This window comes from Humulus lupulus, chromosome X, assembly GCF_963169125.1.
Source record: "Humulus lupulus chromosome X, drHumLupu1.1, whole genome shotgun sequence".
NCBI classification, from domain to species: domain Eukaryota; kingdom Viridiplantae; phylum Streptophyta; class Magnoliopsida; order Rosales; family Cannabaceae; genus Humulus; species Humulus lupulus.
Genome location: NC_084802.1, coordinates 213,409,269 through 213,427,218, shown reverse-complemented (window position 1 = coordinate 213,427,218; position 17,950 = coordinate 213,409,269). Strand labels below are relative to the sequence as shown.

The 17,950-nt window shown below is 32.2% G+C and overlaps 3 protein-coding genes across 3 annotated transcripts; 1 reads left to right on the top strand and 2 right to left on the bottom strand.

Annotated features, from left to right (window-relative positions):
• The first annotated feature begins 1,983 nt into the window (after positions 1–1,983).
• LOC133807008 (protein FAR1-RELATED SEQUENCE 5-like) lies at positions 1,984–4,692 on the top strand. Its single transcript, XM_062245113.1, has 3 exons — positions 1,984–3,437; positions 3,601–4,109; positions 4,225–4,692. The coding sequence occupies exons 1-3, from the start codon at positions 2,738–2,740 to the stop codon at positions 4,690–4,692; spliced, it is 1,677 nt and encodes a 558-aa protein (XP_062101097.1). The 5' UTR covers positions 1,984–2,737.
• An 861-nt stretch (positions 4,693–5,553) lies between these two features.
• LOC133807009 (uncharacterized) lies at positions 5,554–12,023 on the bottom strand. Its single transcript, XM_062245114.1, has 12 exons — positions 10,852–12,023; positions 10,676–10,731; positions 10,060–10,377; positions 8,545–9,402; positions 8,278–8,406; positions 7,880–8,140; positions 7,755–7,796; positions 7,596–7,676; positions 7,101–7,507; positions 6,894–7,017; positions 5,987–6,504; positions 5,554–5,882 (listed from the first exon to the last, which is right to left on the bottom strand). Exons 6-12 carry the CDS (start codon positions 8,051–8,053, stop codon positions 5,669–5,671), a joined length of 1,560 nt encoding a protein of 519 aa, XP_062101098.1. The 5' UTR covers positions 8,054–8,140; positions 8,278–8,406; positions 8,545–9,402; positions 10,060–10,377; positions 10,676–10,731; positions 10,852–12,023; the 3' UTR covers positions 5,554–5,668.
• A 151-nt stretch (positions 12,024–12,174) lies between these two features.
• LOC133807010 (protein EARLY STARVATION 1, chloroplastic-like) lies at positions 12,175–17,450 on the bottom strand. Its single transcript, XM_062245115.1, has 11 exons — positions 16,792–17,450; positions 16,245–16,336; positions 15,872–16,065; positions 14,795–14,834; positions 14,287–14,368; positions 13,976–14,053; positions 13,748–13,873; positions 13,303–13,424; positions 12,911–12,950; positions 12,738–12,812; positions 12,175–12,641 (listed from the first exon to the last, which is right to left on the bottom strand). Exons 1-11 carry the CDS (start codon positions 17,112–17,114, stop codon positions 12,494–12,496), a joined length of 1,320 nt encoding a protein of 439 aa, XP_062101099.1. The 5' UTR covers positions 17,115–17,450; the 3' UTR covers positions 12,175–12,493.
• Positions 17,451–17,950: the final 500 nt, after the last annotated feature.

The window sequence follows — 17,950 nt, the reverse complement described above, 5'->3', positions numbered from 1 at the left end:
CTAATTTTATAACTAAAATTTTTTATATTTGTGACTAATATTTTTAAAAGTAAGTTGTGAATTTAATTAACATATAACATACAAAAATATATAAAACTAAGTTAAAGTGTTAAATTGCATTAAACAAGTAACATATATTTTTTTTAACTAACATTTACGAAAAAATTGTAACTAACATTTACGAAAATATTTTATAGTTAAGAAATCATAGCCAAAATATACATAAAAATATTATACTTTTCCATATTGTTACAATATTGTACCAAAAAATTACAAGAACCTTCATATTTATGTTATATAACTTAAAAATATAAATTTAAGATATTCATTATTTCTTAAAACACTTTATTAAATATATATATATATAATGGTGAAATACAATATTTTTTTAAACAAGTTTTACATTTTTATAACAACAGTTTACAAAACTAATTTCACAACCAAAAAATTTATTTTTGTAACTATCATTTACATAAATATTTATAAATTGATTTACATGATTGTTACAAAGATTTATAAATTTAAGTTTAATTTCAATTAATTCGATATTAACTTGTATAAATATTTATTTATTTTGAGTAATTGTATAAATATTTATTTTAATATTAATAAATATATTTATTTTAAATAAAAATAAATCAATCTACTTTATTGAAGGTAGTAGCTATAATTATTATTACTTTTATTATTATATTATTTGGTACACCTGAATTCTCATTAAGAATGGAGACAAAAAAGGAACAAAAAATAAATTAAAAAGAGATCAGTGAGAGAGAATAATTTTTTTATATATATTATCTTTTATAGTCAAAGCGTATGGATATAAATACATAATTATGATGTAGTTTGAAATTATGCATCAACTACACAGAGAAAAGAAGGGCCAACATATATACGGTTGGGGAGAACCGTATTTTTGTAATTAATGTAATATACCGTATAAAACGATTTTTTTTTTAAATTACGGTGGGACATGTAATTTTTCCAAAGATAAAAGTTATGCCCAACATTATGTACTCAGGCCCAGTTAAGGCCCACGAAGATCAAAATATAGGCCCAATATAAGGCCCAGGTAACTTGACTCTTTCATATCAGGCCCATAATTTTAATGACTCGGCCCAAGTTTAGGTCCACGTAGGCCCAAAATTTTAAACTTAGCCCCAATTTGAAGCACACGTAACAAAATGATTTTATATCAAGCCCAACAATATTTTACTTGGCCCCAATTTAGGCCCATTATGTAAATATTTTTTTTGGTGAGGAAACAATATTTAGCCCACGTAACCAAATTGTTCTTGAGATGTTAACATAAATATGGGAATCTTAAATAAACTTTAAATATATATGGACAAAAAAATAATTAAGCCCAATAATACAAAATAATAAATATGGAATTCCCATAAACTAAACTAACAGATTCCCATAATTTTCTCACCCACTGCCAATCAAGAAAATTTTTGTATGGTACAGCAATTCATCGACCATTTTTTCCGATCACAGCTTCATATTCTCCATTCTTTCCGATCAAAATCCGATCAAGAAGTGATAGCTGCTACTCTCATCATCGTCTCCGATCTGGCTGCTACTCTCATCATCGTATTCTTTCTCCAGTCATCAAATTAAAAATTCAATTGAATTTGAGATCTTCTTCTTCTTCTTCTCCGGCAGATCTTCTTCTTCTTCTTCTCCGGCAGATCTTCTTCTCCGATTACATCCCCTGCTTTTACGTTCGTTCACATCAGCAAACGCATAAATCCATCAACTTCTCTGATTTCTCAAACAGGTAAGCAAATCTTTCTTCAAATATACGACATGCAAAATATTTACACAAATAATCTGCAAATTACTTCCTGATAAAATTCTTGACTCAAACTACTTGTTTCAAAACTTTTTTAATTACAAACGTGAAACCAGTTACACACACAAAAACAGAATTTAATGCAACATAAATAAATATGGAAACTGGAAAATAGTTCTCGATTCAGAAAAAGAAACCAGTTACTAAAATAATTTCAACATTAATAATGTTCATTCACTAACACAACCAGATACATTTTAAACATCACTAAAAATTATGTTGTGCTATATTGCAGATATGGAGACCATAATGACATTGATTCGATTTGGAGGAAAATGGACAGATAGATATCAGTATGATGAGTACACCATGACTGGACTGATAATACCAACAAATTGTTCTCTAAACAATTTGGTTCATTTAGTGAAAACTGAAATAAAATGCAATATTCAAAATATTGAGCCGAGTTACCAGTTATCACCAGGTATGCCACCAATGAAATTACTCACTGACAATTCAGTCCTATTCTACATTGAGCTGAAAAAGAAGCAAAATGAAGTAACTGAGCTACCACTATGCATCACCACTGTTGATCAAACAATAGCTGAAACTGTTCAACACACTACATATGAAGAAGAAACACAAAAACAGAACACAGATTTAGAAAAGCTAGTTCTTCAACTAAACAACGAGCAATCAGCTACATAATTACAATATCACGAAGCAACCTACACCAGAAATAACCAGGTACAAACCTTCCCATATACTACAGACATAGCTGATGATGTAGCAGAATTTATCATAGAGAGAACAGAAGAAAACAAAAGAAAAAGAAAAGAAGAAACATAAATTATAACTGATCATAAAATTTTCAAAGTTGAAGAAGGCCAGATTTATAAGGACAAAAAGCTCTTAAAATCTGCTCTATGTTATTATGCTATGATCCACAACTTCCAATTCAAGACAAAAAGATCTGAACCAAGAGAGTACCTGGTAACCTGTGTGGATGACAATTGTAACTGGTTACTTAGAGCTTCAAAGTTCAGGAAAACAGAAACATTTAAAATCAGAAAGTATGTAAAAACTCACACCTGCTCCTTGGATATCATTATGGAAGACCACAGGCAGGCTAATTGCAATGTCATTGGGGAACTAATAAAATCAAAATACATGTCAATAAAGAGAGTACACACACCACATGACATAATCAACGACGTGCTAGATGATTTTGGTGTTTCAATGGGGTACCAAAAAGCCTGGAGAGCAAGAGAAAAAGCTTTAGAATTGGCAAGGGGAAACCAAGATGATTCATACCAAAAACTTCCCATCTACCTTCACATGCTAAAAGTATCGAACCCAGGTACAATTACACACCTGGTTACAGACAATACAGATCACTTCAAATATATATACCTAGCATTTGCAAATTCCATCAAAGGATGGAAACACTGTAGGCCAGTCATTGTGATAGATGGAACTTACTTGAAGACATCATTTGGGGGAACTTTATTCACTGCTTCAACAATGGATGCTAACAACAACATATTCCCATTAGCCTTTGGAATTGGAGACTCTGAAAATGATTCATCATGGTTATGGTTTTTCACAAAGCTAAAGGAGACATATGGAGAAAGAGAAGGTACGGTTTTCTTCTTTATATTCTTATTGAAACAAACTAAACTCATAAAATTATCAGTTTAATAATAATCCAGCAATAAAATAGAGAAAACAGTGTAAAAAAAAAAAATAACAGTCATATAAATTAATGAAACCAGTTACTCCATTGTGATTTTGCAAAACAGGTATGGCAATCATTTCAGACAGGCATAAAAGCATAGAAAATGCTATAGACCATGTATACCCAAAAGCTTTCCATGGAGCATGCATATTCCACCTGTTAAACAACATCAAAGTCAATTTTGGTGTCCATGGGGAGGACCTAAACCTAAACTTTGTCAAAGCAGCAAAGGCATACAGGGTACAATCATTTGAGCATTACATGCATGAAATAGACAAGATTGACACACGCATAAGACCGTATTTACAAAAAATTGGATATTCAACTTGGTCTAGATGCCATGCTCCAACAAGAAGATATACAATGATGACATTAATTATAGCTGAATCAATAAATGCTGCATTGAAAGCTGCAAGAACGCTGCCAATCACTACAATGATGGAGGGCCTTCGAAGTTTAGTTCAAAAATGGGTATGGAAAAATGGTAACGAAGCAAACGGAACATTCACACAAGTAACAACAGATACTGAAACTGTGCTTAGAGAAAACTTTATTCGTGCCATTAAATTTCAGGTACCTGACATATATTGAGCACTGAATATTATTTATCAAAACTCTTAGTAACCAGTTACTCAAAAATATCACAGTATCCAGTTTCTAACATGTGTTTCTCTACTAAAATAAACAGGTCTTCCCAGTAAACACTATACTGTACCAAGTTGTGGTTGAACAGAAAGGAAATTTTTTGGTCAACCTAATGGAGAAAACATGTGAATGCAAAAGATTCCAACAAGACGAAATACCGCGTGCACATGCAATAGCAGTATTCGCCAAAACACGGCTGAAAACATATGATTATGTTGCTGATTACTACAAAACTACAACTATGAAAGCAACATATGACTCAACTGTTCATCCATTGCCAAATGAAGGCGAATGGACACTCCCAGAGACTTTAAACATAATTGTCCTACCACCAAAATCAAGAAAACCACCAGGCCGCCCTAGAAGGAAAAGAATCAGATCTAGAGGAGAACCAAAGGTGCAAATAAAATGTGGAAGATGCGCACAGCAAGGGCATAACAGAAAAACATGCAGGAATGAACCAATCCCAAAGCTGCGAAACACAACAAAGTCAAAGAAAATAGACAAATAATTTTCTAAAGAATAGATATACTACAATTTCAATATTTTCATTTCATGTAATAAAATTGTATCCTAATGTTTTCTACTTCAATAAAAGTACAAACTTTTTAAACATTTTACATTTTATAAACTTGATACTCAACTTCATGGTTCCAAACACAAAGATATTCCAAATCTGGATACTCAAGTACCTGGTTACAACACATATTATAGAAAGAAAAAAAAACAGATACTATAAGTAAATTTAACAAACAACTACATATACATGTAACCAACGATTTAAAAACCTAATTATAAAACCACAAATCTTTCACAAAAAACAAAAAAACATAAAATATTATAAACTTGATACTCAACTTCTAGGTTCCAACACAAGATATTCAAAAACTGAAAATTCAAGTACCTGGTTACAACACATAAAAATATAAAAAACAAAAAGCAATCACTATAAGAAATTTTAACAAACAACTATATATTAATAAAACCAACTACTTTAAAAACCTAGTTATATAATCAGAAATCGTTCACACAAAAAAAAAAAACAACAAACATAAAAAAATAAAAAATAATTTAAAAAATAGAAATAAAAACTAAAGAAACAGTAACCAGTTACCTGAAACATATAGCTTTTACAATCTAACACAGAAGTAACCGGTTACACCATCTTCATACAATAATAATTGAAACCTATATGAAAAAAAAAAACATGTACATCACAATATCTTCACACTTTAAAAAAAAAAAAACTCCAACACTATTGAATAAAAAAACATACACATTAAAATAATATACATTAAAAAAACTTTATATTAAGCCAAAAGTTGAAACCAATTCTTTACATTGACCAAAAAAAAAAAAAAAAAACCATACATAAGTCCAGTACTAAAACAGTACCCAGTTACAAACCACAACTTCACTGTTAAACAACGAAAGAAAAAAAAGACATGGTCGTTAATACAGCTAAAAAAAAAAAAACTCCAACATCTCTACTTATAATTCCTCCTCCTCTTTGATTTCTTTGATGGAGCATCATCTTCTGTCTTGTACCCACCAATCTGCTTCTTTTTTGCATGACTATACAAGTTAATGGCAAGATAATCACGATAGGTAGCAATTTTGGCAGCCATGTTCTTCGAGATGTCATCAATCTTCCCATGAATAAACAAATCAGCATACTTGATAACAAATACTCCACAATCACTGCAAAAAAAAAAACAAAAAACACAAAAAACAGAATATGAAATTACTTAAAAACAAACAAAATAGAAAAATAAACAACAATATACAAAAAACCAGTTACTTACTTATCCTCTTGAAATGGCAAGTCTTTGGCAAAGTTAAAATCAATTGGATCTTTCTTCCCAACAGAATATGGACCAACATTCAAGTCCAAATCTTTCCTAGAACAATAAAAATCAAGAAAATCTAGAAAATATGGTAAAACAACAGAGTAAGCCTTCACATATGGCAAAGCAATACTCTCATTCTTCTTCCCCGTCAAAGAATTGTAGACAGTTAACATCCTACTCTTAATGGAAAAGTGAATAAAAACCCAATGCAACTGAACCTTCACATGCACAGGAAAAAGAACATGATCCACATCCACCCAAGGAGTGTTACAAAACAAATATTCACCAATAATGTAATCTGAAATTAGATTATCAAAACGAATGATGCTTGAATCACATTTGGCTGCCACAAAGTTATCATACAAACCCTTGATAGTTGCATCAAACCAAGAGTCTGTAGTTGTAACCCTCTTGTTCAAACCATCAACCAGCTTAATCTTCTTCCTCAGGTAATAAAAACATACATTTATATGCTACAAAAAATAAATAAACATACAAAAGTTAGGAACCTGGTTACTACCCATAAATAAAAAAAACAATTTACAGACAGTACTAAAAAGAACCTGGTTACTTGTCTTAACCATGATCAACAACAAAAACAAAACATCTAAACAAAACAAAGACTAATTAAGAATCATTATACCAAGAACCTGGTTACTAGCCAATATATAATAAAAAAAAAACAAGTTACACACAATGCTTCAAAGAACCTGGTTACTACCCAAAATTTAAAAATATTTTACACACTTATTAACAGGAACCTGGTTACTTGACTTAAACATGATCAACAAAAAAAAAAAAAAAACATCTAAACAAACAAATACTACTAAATAAACATTATAACAAGAATATGGTTACTTACAGTGTCCATAAGCTCCTCCCCACAAGTTTGAAGCTTGTAAAACCACATTTTCTCAGAAATTTTAACAAATGAATAATCCATTGGGGGATTGATAATGTTATTGACATCAGAAAATTTCTTCTTCCTTCAAAACAAAAAAAATATATATATTAACAAACAATTAAATATCAAGAATAATAATATTAAAGAAAATATAAAAAAACATACTTATTCTTAAAATTCATTTTATCCTCAATCCAAGAAATATAATCCAGGCAATCATTCTTTGAAACATTCTGCCCTATTTCATTTTCAAATGGAACCAATCCTCTAACAATCACCACTTCCACTCCCTTCCTCTTCACAGTTTCTTTAACATCAGAAGAACCAAACTCAGTAACAAAAGGAGACTTGACATGAGTACTAGGTTTAGGCTCCCTATTTTCAATAGCAACAGGAACCTCATCATCATCACCAACCATCACAACCTTCCAATCATCCTTACTCCCGGTAAATTTCTTTTCTCCTTCTGCATACTGAACAGTTCTATCAATAACACTCAAAATCTCTGGATCAACATATACTTCTTCAAAACTTAAACCAACTGAACTGAACTCAGGCTTGTTTGTAAAATCCTATAATGAATAAAAATAAAATCAATTACAACAAATTCAATTTTAAATAAAATAATACAAGAAACAAAACAAAAATAAATTACAAAACCTTATCTCCACCCACAACATTTGACAACTCCAACCCAGAATAAACAGCATCAAAATTTTCATTTAAATCCTTCTCAACACCCTAAAAGAAATAATGAAACTGGTTACAACAGTAACTGGTTACACTAAACAACTACAGAAAGAAAAATAAACTAGTTACCTTACTACCATCAGACTCTTCAGCTGAATCATTTCCACAATCCTAGCCAAAAAAAAAAAAAAAAAATCTGGTTACAACTAAAAATGGTTAAAAAAAACAATAAAGCATAAAAACAAACAAGTTACCTTAGAATCATCAGAAATAGGACTGGAAACATTATCAAAATCATCTGGCTTTTCCCCTTCATTAAAACCAGCACTTTCATCACTTGAATTTGCAACTTTTTCAGAATTTTTTGCAACAAATTTAACAATCATTGCAGATAAATCACTGAGTTTCCCCATGAACTCAGATCTCATAACTGCAATGTCACTAATAATAGTTTCTTGGCATGCTTTTATTGATGAGATTGATTCACAAATCAATCTCAACTTTTCACTATCAACCTACAAAACAAAATAAAATACTTTACAAAACAGCAAAAAAAAAAAAAAGACAAAAAAACCTAAAAATAAACCTATAAATTTCAAAACAAAATAATATATTTTTTTTAACTAAAACAAACAACAAAACTAACCAGTACCTGGGTACCCGGACTACTGTCTCCATCTTCAGCACACACCTTCGGCAAGTATAGAGGCTCAAACTTAAACTTCTTTACTGCCAGTTTCTTTCTCTCCTCAGAAGACGGATAGACATTCAGGATAGTCAACTGAATAAATTAAAAATATATAAATACAAAATCAAGAAAACTGGTTACCATCAACTGAAACCAGGTACACAAACAAAAATGCAAAAATGAATCAAACAAATTTAGCAAGAAACCAGTTACAAAACAAAAAGATTATACCTTCTGATTGTTGAAAACCTTTCCCACCAAGTTTGCATAGAACGCATTATCTGTACTCTTCCAATTCAACAAACGGGGAAATTTTTTCCCAACCCGTTGACAAAACTCAGGACTCAACTCAGCTATACTTTCATAAATTCATACAAGAAAAGCAATGGGAAACCCAAGAAGTTTGTAAGGGTGAAGGCCAACCTTCCCATCAACGAACAGTCCATCAAATATTTTATTCCCACCCTTCAAAGCAGTTTTCAAATATTGAAAACTCCTATCCCATACAAACTTGCCAAAACTAATATTTGCTAATTCAGAAAAATCTCGATCAACCATCTCAAAAAAGAAATCATCAACCAACTTATCACTAGTATAGCCGTACAAATAGTTAACTAGGATATGAACTATACCCAATTTGACAACATCCTCATCATCAACTAGATCCTTACTAATAAAAGCATTGCGTAATTCAGACTTCGACACCTTACCAACAAAACGGCCAAATATTTTTTTCTTAAACAAAACCTTCTTTTTTTGAAAACGACTTAAATCAAAATCACCATCACATCTAAGACCCGTAACTAGAGCAAACTCTTCAATAGAAAACCTACACACTCTACGACCAAGCTTAAACCACATTTCCTCTTCCTCCCTCTCATGAGATACCTCTCTCAATAACACAAGCTGGGCAAGTTGAGTTTGAAAATGAATATCACATACTTCTAAAAAGTGCCCAAATGGGGTCTTCTTAAACAATGATTTCTGACTTTTAGTCAACTTAGATTTCAAGTCAGTAATGACACTCTTGTCATTAAAATGTTGAACCTTACTACCAAACCTCTTGGAGGGGTATATTTTTAAATGAGCCTGCAGAAAAAAACAAAACAATTAAACATGCAACCAGTTTCAAAAAATATAAACATGAAAAATTTATAAGTACTTTACATTTATAAAACGACTTATATGTATTTAACTTTGTATGGTTTAAATATACATATAAAAAAAAACAATTCATTCACTAAGGTAAACAAGTTCAAAACTCATTAAGCAACATCGTTCACTGTTATCTGTAAAGTAACCAGGTACATATGTAACCAGGTACACATGAAACCAGGTACCAAAAAATAATAAAACAGCTTAACAACAAAAAAAAACACAGCAATAACAATAAAACAAACACAAAACAGAATTTAAGATTATGCAAATTAACTACAAATCTACAAGAACCCAGATACACAACCATAAAAAAAATTAAAAAAATAGAATCCACATGTAACCAGGAACACATGTAACCAGGTACAAAAAAAAAACAGTTTAACAACAAAAGAAAACACAACAATAACTATAAAACAAACACAAAACAGAATTGAACATTATACAAATTAACTACAAAACTACAAGAAACCAAATACACAACCATAAAAAAATAAAACAAACAGAATCCACCCAATGTGAAACACAACAATAGAAACATAAACAGATGAACAATTTTATATTATAATAATTAAAAAAATAAACACATACCACAACATGTTTAGTCTCATGAGAATCATCTCCAGCATCCTTACTACCAGATGCACACGAATCCTTCGCCTGTTTAACAGTGGAAGGCGATTTACTTGTCTTCCTTGCAACAGAGGAAGGGGATTTACTCTTCTTCCTTGCAACAGACTTCAAATGTGTAATGTTACTCCTTCGAGAAAGAATCTCGCAAATATCATCCCCTACATTCTTCGATTCATCCTCTACTATACCAGAAATTTTCTTCTCCGAACCAGAAACACCACCGCATTCACCACAGTGATCCATCACACAAATTCGAGCAAGAGAAATATCAATGCACTGCATAAAAAAAAACAAACAACACAAATGAAAAAAGAAAAACAGATATACACATATATAGAGCACAAATTACAAATAACTACCCATAAACTTCCCAAATAATAAACTGATCAAAAACTGACAAAAACCCCACTAAAAAACTAACGATAAAATCGTGCACCAAATATAAAAACCGTCATTAACACAGATTAAAAAACAACCACCCACGACAGAAAAATATATAATACAAAGCAAAATTAACAATCAATTTACATTAAAAAAAAATAAAATAAAATAAACCTTGAAACCGGGTACTCACCGATACGAAAACACCACAAAGAGGCACAAATCCACAACGAGAAACTTATAAAAATCCTAAGAAAAAGAAAAAAAAGAAGAAATCAACACAAAAAACCAAATGCTGAAAGAAAGAAAAAATTTGAACCAAACGATATATAAAAAACGTGATACTGAAGCAAACGGAAAAAGACATACCTGAAACCAGGTACTCACCGAAACGAAACACACGCACAGAGGGCAGAAAATCGACAACAAAGAACTCAAATAAACCCTAACACAAGAACGAAAACTAAGAACACAAATCACCACTGAAGAAAACGTGATACTTAATAAAATATACTAATAAAATTCAGAAAACGTGAAGAAGATAAAAACGTGATAGAGGCTGGGTACTCAAGTACCTGCATGCATACTGGGAATTGATTTCCTTACAAAAAAAAATTCAAAAATAAAATAAAATAAAATAATAAAAAAAACACATAAAATGACTAAAAAGCCCTCACAAAAATACACATAAATGCATAATAAACCACTACTGAATTAAAATTTTCTTACAAAAATGTTTACCAAAATAATAAAAATAAAAAGACAAAAATTTACTCATAAAAATACCCCTATAGAAAAAAAAAAACGTATACAAAAAAATATGGGATATAAAAGCAATATTTTGATAAATATGGGAAAACAAAACCCATAAAAAAGGAAAACAACAAAAAAAACCATAAAAAATGCACACAAAATAAAAAGCCATATATATCAAATTTTAGTGAATTTTCCCATATTTCATGTAAATTCCTCATTGTTCTTTATCCAGCTCAAATATTGATCCATACTTGATTCCCAATTAACTTTATAATACCCACATATTTTTTTGTCCGGCACAATGTTTTGCTCCATTATTATTTACTTAAACCAAATTTTGTCAGAAAACTAAATATTTAGCCCTGCGTAACTTGACCCGACCTATTTCTAAAGATTCGTTTTGTCAGCCCAATTTTAGGTTCAAAACTTTTACATCTATGTCTAAAGTAGATATTAGATCAGGAGTCACTTTTAGCTAAGTCCTTTCTTTAACGTAGATATTAGATCAGGAATCACTTTTAGGCAAGTCATTTCTTTTTTATCTATAAATTTTAAGTTTTAGTATAATACTCACTATTTCAATCAATATACCTATTATACCCCTATAATCTGTCAATACTATTTTTAGAAAAAAATCATGTAGTCAAGAGTATTTTTGAAATTGTCTGTGATAAAAATAAGTAGAACTAAACTAAAAATATTTAGGAGATAATTTTAATTAAAAACTGATTAATTTTCAATTTATCCCTTGTCTAATTTTATGCTTATGTAAAATGATCAGACTGAATCAGTTGGCCCAATTTTATAGCCACAATTATATAACAGTCTGAATCAGACTGGTGGACCTTGCCTTAATACGCAGCCCTATAATTTTTTAACTTCCTACCCACGACATAAAAACTAGGCGAGAGGCATTACGCTCTCTAAGTTCCCACATAGTCGACCAAATAAAACACTAAATTATAAAGAAATAAATCCACTCCGCTCACAACCATTGCCGTAAAACTTAAAAAACCATTTCAAAATACCTTCAAACAAAAAGTACGGCATTGTGTAAATCCAGAAATAAAAATGAAAACAAATAACGCAGCGGACCTAGTCAAGGGATAATGTTCAGAAAAATACCATCATATCCTACGCAATGACCAATTAAAAGAATGAAAAAATTGAGATCAAAATATTGCAATTGCACTAATTTCAACGATGAGACAGGGATGCAAGAGAGATTTCTGAACAATTTAAATCAAAATAGATTTCATAATTGCGGGGGAAATTCCTCAGGAGGTGTTGACGACCCAAACTCAATATTTGGGTAGACACCAGGTGGCCTTTCCCGAGGTTCGATTGATAGCAATTGGCTCGAGTCACCCACAACGTCAGCCCATCCATAATGAGGTTCAGCCCTTTCATTAAAAAGCAAAAGTTGTCACAAAATCACAATCATTAACACTGACGAGTAATAACTAACTTCACTTTACTAAGAAAAGGCAAATACGTACTCGTAATAAGTTTCTTCGTCTACAACAATATCCCAGCTTTCACCTGTTGTGCTCTTCCCATACTTGTGCACTTTCCTGATAAAAAAAAAAGGAAAAGGAGAAAAGATCACCACATAAGAGCAGTGACATTTTACAATAATAAGTTCATAGTATCAATAGTTTGGTTTCCATACCCATTTCCGAAGTGCTCTTCTCCCCAGGTCCTTGACCAACCTAGACATTAGAATTTAAAAACAAGTCTTCAGTTACAACAAATCCTAGGATATATGGTTAAAATATAAATGGAGGCAAGAAGAATGCAGAAGTATCAATAATAGAAACTGCCCTATGTAAATACTCAATAAATAAAGTACAGGGTGCATATTATTGGGTGTGTGTTTTGTTTGATACTAATGGTGAGTAATGTAATGTAATGTAATCACTCTAAAAATGACCATAGAAAAAAAAATTGTACATAGAGAAGGTTTCAAAGAACATGCAACATGTATTATGAATCCGGATTTACAATCAAATAAAAATAGTCTAATTAAACATTATCACTCAAAAAGTACAAGAATTGACATACGTTCACCACTGGGAGATACATGCCATGTCTCTCCTTGTCGAGAACCTATGCCAGCAAAGAACTTTTCTTCCCACTTGTCACCCCATTTAGTCCCAAGTTCAGTCTCAGCCCATTTATCCGTCCTGAAAAGGTTGTTGAGAAAACAAAAATCAGAAACATTAATACTGATTCTACCGAAATTCAACTGGGAGTTTTAATTGAACCAAGAGAAAAAGAAAAAGTTCGATTTTATGCCTAATTAGCACTAGACTTCTTTCAAATTTATGATCTGTCCATATTGCTTCTAAAGGATGAATAAACAGCCATTTTAAAAAAGAACCTCCATTTCTAACAATTCTAGGTAACAATATACTAACTTCCTAGTGAATAATTTCAGTGTGTAGGATTAAGCAATGGTATGTGATAATTAAATTAAAATAGTAAAAAATAAATAACAAAAGAGGACCATTTGAGAACAGATCCCCTTCCATCATAATGCTCTCCCCACTTCTCCCACCATGACTGTTCATTAAGTCTACCATACTTATGTGCTCCTTTCTCAGTCCAGCCTTTAGCATCATACTTCTCCCACCTGTATCCAAATTTGCAATTCCATTATTATACTATACTTAAATGTGTCATCATTGCTCAACTGCACTGTGTATATATGTCATTCTCTAGAACACATGCTTACCATTTCTCATACCATCCAGCATTTTCCGAACCGGATTTTGCCTGCTTCTGTGCACTCCTCTCAATCCTTGCTAGATTACTGCAAAATTATAATGCAGTACTTACAAGATCAAAAACTAAATAGTTACACGGGGGGAAAAGGAAAAACCAAAAAAGAAGAAAAGCAAAACCAAACTTGGCGAGCATGCCTATCATAGAACGGTAAAGTAATCTAAATAGATACTGGAAAAAAAAGAAGCAAAAACTAAATTAATATCTCAAAATGTTAATAAGTAAAAGGTTATTAAATACAGTACGGTAACCGAAAACAACCTCCATTCATCTTGATGAAGTACTTCTTGCCACGTTTCCCACCATGAATCGCCTTCAGCATTTCTACCTGATTTCTCCACACCTATGAAAAAGACAAGTAAAACTGACTTAGCACAAGCGTGGTGGTACACATAAATAACAGATTCCTACATCTGGGCATTAAAGTATTTTTCAAATATAAAATATGGAAATGAAATGTATAATTGAGATAACAGAACAATAAGATTTTATCATATAAATTAATGTGATAGAAGTATTGATACACAAATGCTTGCACAAAAGGGAAGGGAGAAAAAGGCAAAATAACAAATGACAAAGATAACCCTTATCATATAAACTACTGTGACAGAATTATTGATACACATATGCTTGTACAAAATAGAAGGGAGAAAAGGGGCAAAATAAATCAAATGACAAAAATAACCCTTACAAGTTTGTGTTTGAAGGGTCAATACTACCAACTAAATTGGAATATTAACCAGAACATATAGAATGAGAAGGTAAATACCTAGCTCTTTGAATCCAGTCCAATCACTTTTCTCCCACCACTGTCAATGAGATCAATAAATCCACATTAAATGCATCCACCTGGTGATACTTAATAGGGTCATATAATCAATGTTAATGTAATGAGCATTAGAAATGCGATGGCAATTGACTAGGTATGATGCCTTATTACTACAAGTACATTATCAGCAGTAGTTGTCTACCAAATCCACATTTAGTGCAACCACTTAGTGATACATAACAGATTCAATTAAGTTAATGTAGTGAGCATAGAAATATAATGACAATTGACTAGTTGTATGATATCATATTCCTAAAAGTACACACATCAGTACAGCAGAACCTTATTTGCACGATTTTAAAATAAAACTGGTAAATCAACAAAATTTCGAAGCAGCTCTATTTATCACAAATAAAAACTAATAGAGGAAAGTGATCTAATCTCTCATATAACAACACCAAGCATAAAAGTTAAGAAACTCAACTGTAGCCTCAGAATAACAACCAAACGTATGAAGCTTGGATTACAAGCAGCAGGCAAAGTCTTAATAAGATACATAGAGGGGAATGTCAATTAAAAACAGTATTGAGTGACAATACAGGGAACTTCCTTCTCCAATTTCATGTGACAAATCAACTGTTAAACTTCAAAAAAGGAGTAAAGATAGAAATATAACCCCCTTATATAAGCCTCATTTAGTGATATTTTTACCTGTGCATAAAACTTTATACAAAAGTTTAAATTGAAAACTATGTGCAACTGAAAATCCAAAATCAGATTAGGCAACATTATACTTTTCTTCTAGGCGCCCTAGGAGCTGATTGCCATTGATAGTAGTATTTTTTAAGCTGGTTTTATTTTGCTGACAAAGAAAGTAACTATCAGCTGCATTTCTATACTTTAAGATGTTAGTCAACAACTGGACCAACAAAAATGAAGCCCGTGCAGAAAGCCTTTAATTTTATTCATCCGCTTGACATCTTATTTTGAACTTGAAAATTGGGTTAATGGATGTTGGTTCACTTCAAGAACCACAGCAATATAATAATAACAATAATAAGACAAATCAACTCATACCGTTTCCTTCCATTCTGAAGAACCATCGTTAGAACGACCGCCCATCTTTGTCCATCTACATCTGAAACCATTATCTCCCAAGTCTTCTCCACTTTCTCGATACCAAGTACTGCCATCTTCATTTGTACCAGTCTCATTGACATTTTCATTTAACAAGCTAATGCCCCAATCCTTCTCATTAGCAATACCAGTGTCTGCAGGGAAGGCATCAGCAAACATCATATGACCATCAGATAAGTTTTTAAATGCCAGTCAACACATTTATGCATGCTAAACAGGAAAGAATTACTCATGAGTTTCATAGTTTAAGTCGAATAGCATACATTGTGATAAAAGTCTATTTCTAATTATTTTGAAATATATTACAAATTACCTCTTTTTGGTGGACTATCACGGGACTGTGGACCAGAATTTCTCGGGCTACATCGAGGATAGTATTTTTCTTGTTTAGAATCAAAACGATATCTGCAGTAATCATGATAGATGAAAACATGGAAAATTTAATAAAGATTCGTCATAAATTGCATCTTGATTTTTCAAACTCGGATAAGGCATAACATAAAAGAAGGACCATCTAAATACTCTCGTTCGTAACACAAGGTTTACATCATCGCTTATGATTTCTTTTTTCCAAATCTTCAATGTTCTTCCTGTGGTTCTAAAACGAAATTGATACAAAACTGCGATTCTATTTATAGTAAATTCTTAGACAGAAGTAGCATTAACATTTAACACTGTATGATCCAAACACTAAATAGGTCCCTTATCACAGATTTCCTTCAAACAATCCCAAGTACATCGCGTTCTTTGTAAGAAAATACCTAACAAAGCCACTTTCCGATCAACTAAATTCGAAATGTAAACAAGAATCACAATCATAATCATCAAAACGAAAAAAAGAAAGAAAGATCGCGACGTACTGAGGAGAAGCGAAAGGCAATGCAGGAGAGGTGGCCTGGATTCGAACTCTGCGAGGGGTTTTCTTGAGATCAAACCGCCATTCTTCGTTCTTCTCAACGCTCTTCCCTGGCCTGGTCGCTCTCCGAATCGGAACCACCGAGTCGGAACAGCAACATCCGACTCGACTAGTGACTCCGGCTCGGTCGACTTCAAAACTAACTCTCCTCCGCTTCCTCAACTCCAAACCATTGTTACTACTACGATGCGGTGAATGGTGAAGAAAGGCGAATCTCCTGAGCTTGAAATCGAACTGAGTCGCGAAACCTCTAGAACTCGCCGCCATTAACACTTTATCTGTGTAGGTCAGGAGGAAAATGCCATACAAAGAGAAAAACCCTAGCAGAGCACGAGACAGAGAGAGAGAGAGAAGAACAGGAGAAATGGGAGGCCAACGGGAAAGAGAAACCGTCTGGCTGCGTTTTGGGAATTTATAGAGAAACTTTCGATTTAATTATTTTTTATTTTTATTTTAATAATTTGATAAATAAATATATTGACCAATAGGAATGGAGGAGTGAAAATGGGGGGAATCTTTGTTTGAGTGGGGCATTTCAGGGATTGAAGTGAGGAGGACTCTCCGTGAGAGTGAGAGGAAGAGGGAAGAGAGAGAAAGGCGGTGGTGTGGTGAGAGCTAGCGAGCGAGATGAGATCCATCGGCCGTGGCTGTAAATCCCGGGATTTGAATTATACACGTGAGCACCTAAGGCCCCACCTCTTCTGTTAGGCCTTTCTGGATTGCCACGTGTTCTAATCTTGGCCGTTGCTTTCTTGTTTTGATGGTTAGATGGAGTATCTCCTAGTAGCAGTGGCTGGGAAGAGATTGCCCTTCCCATTTCATTGTCGTATCAACGCAATCAATCTGCATTTTATGAATTTTTTTTTTATATTAGAGTTGGTCAAAATTATAGAAAAAGAAAATAAGCAGAAAAATAATCTTCCAGATCATGCATTTTACATTTTTATTTTACCTTTATTTTATTAAATTATTGTTCGTGATTTTTTTTTGACCCTCTACGACCTCCAGCAGACTTTATCTTAATTTTGACAATGGATATTCTTTAGTCATCGTTATAAGAAGACTATTTTCGAGATAACTTATTTATCTTCTTCAATCTTACT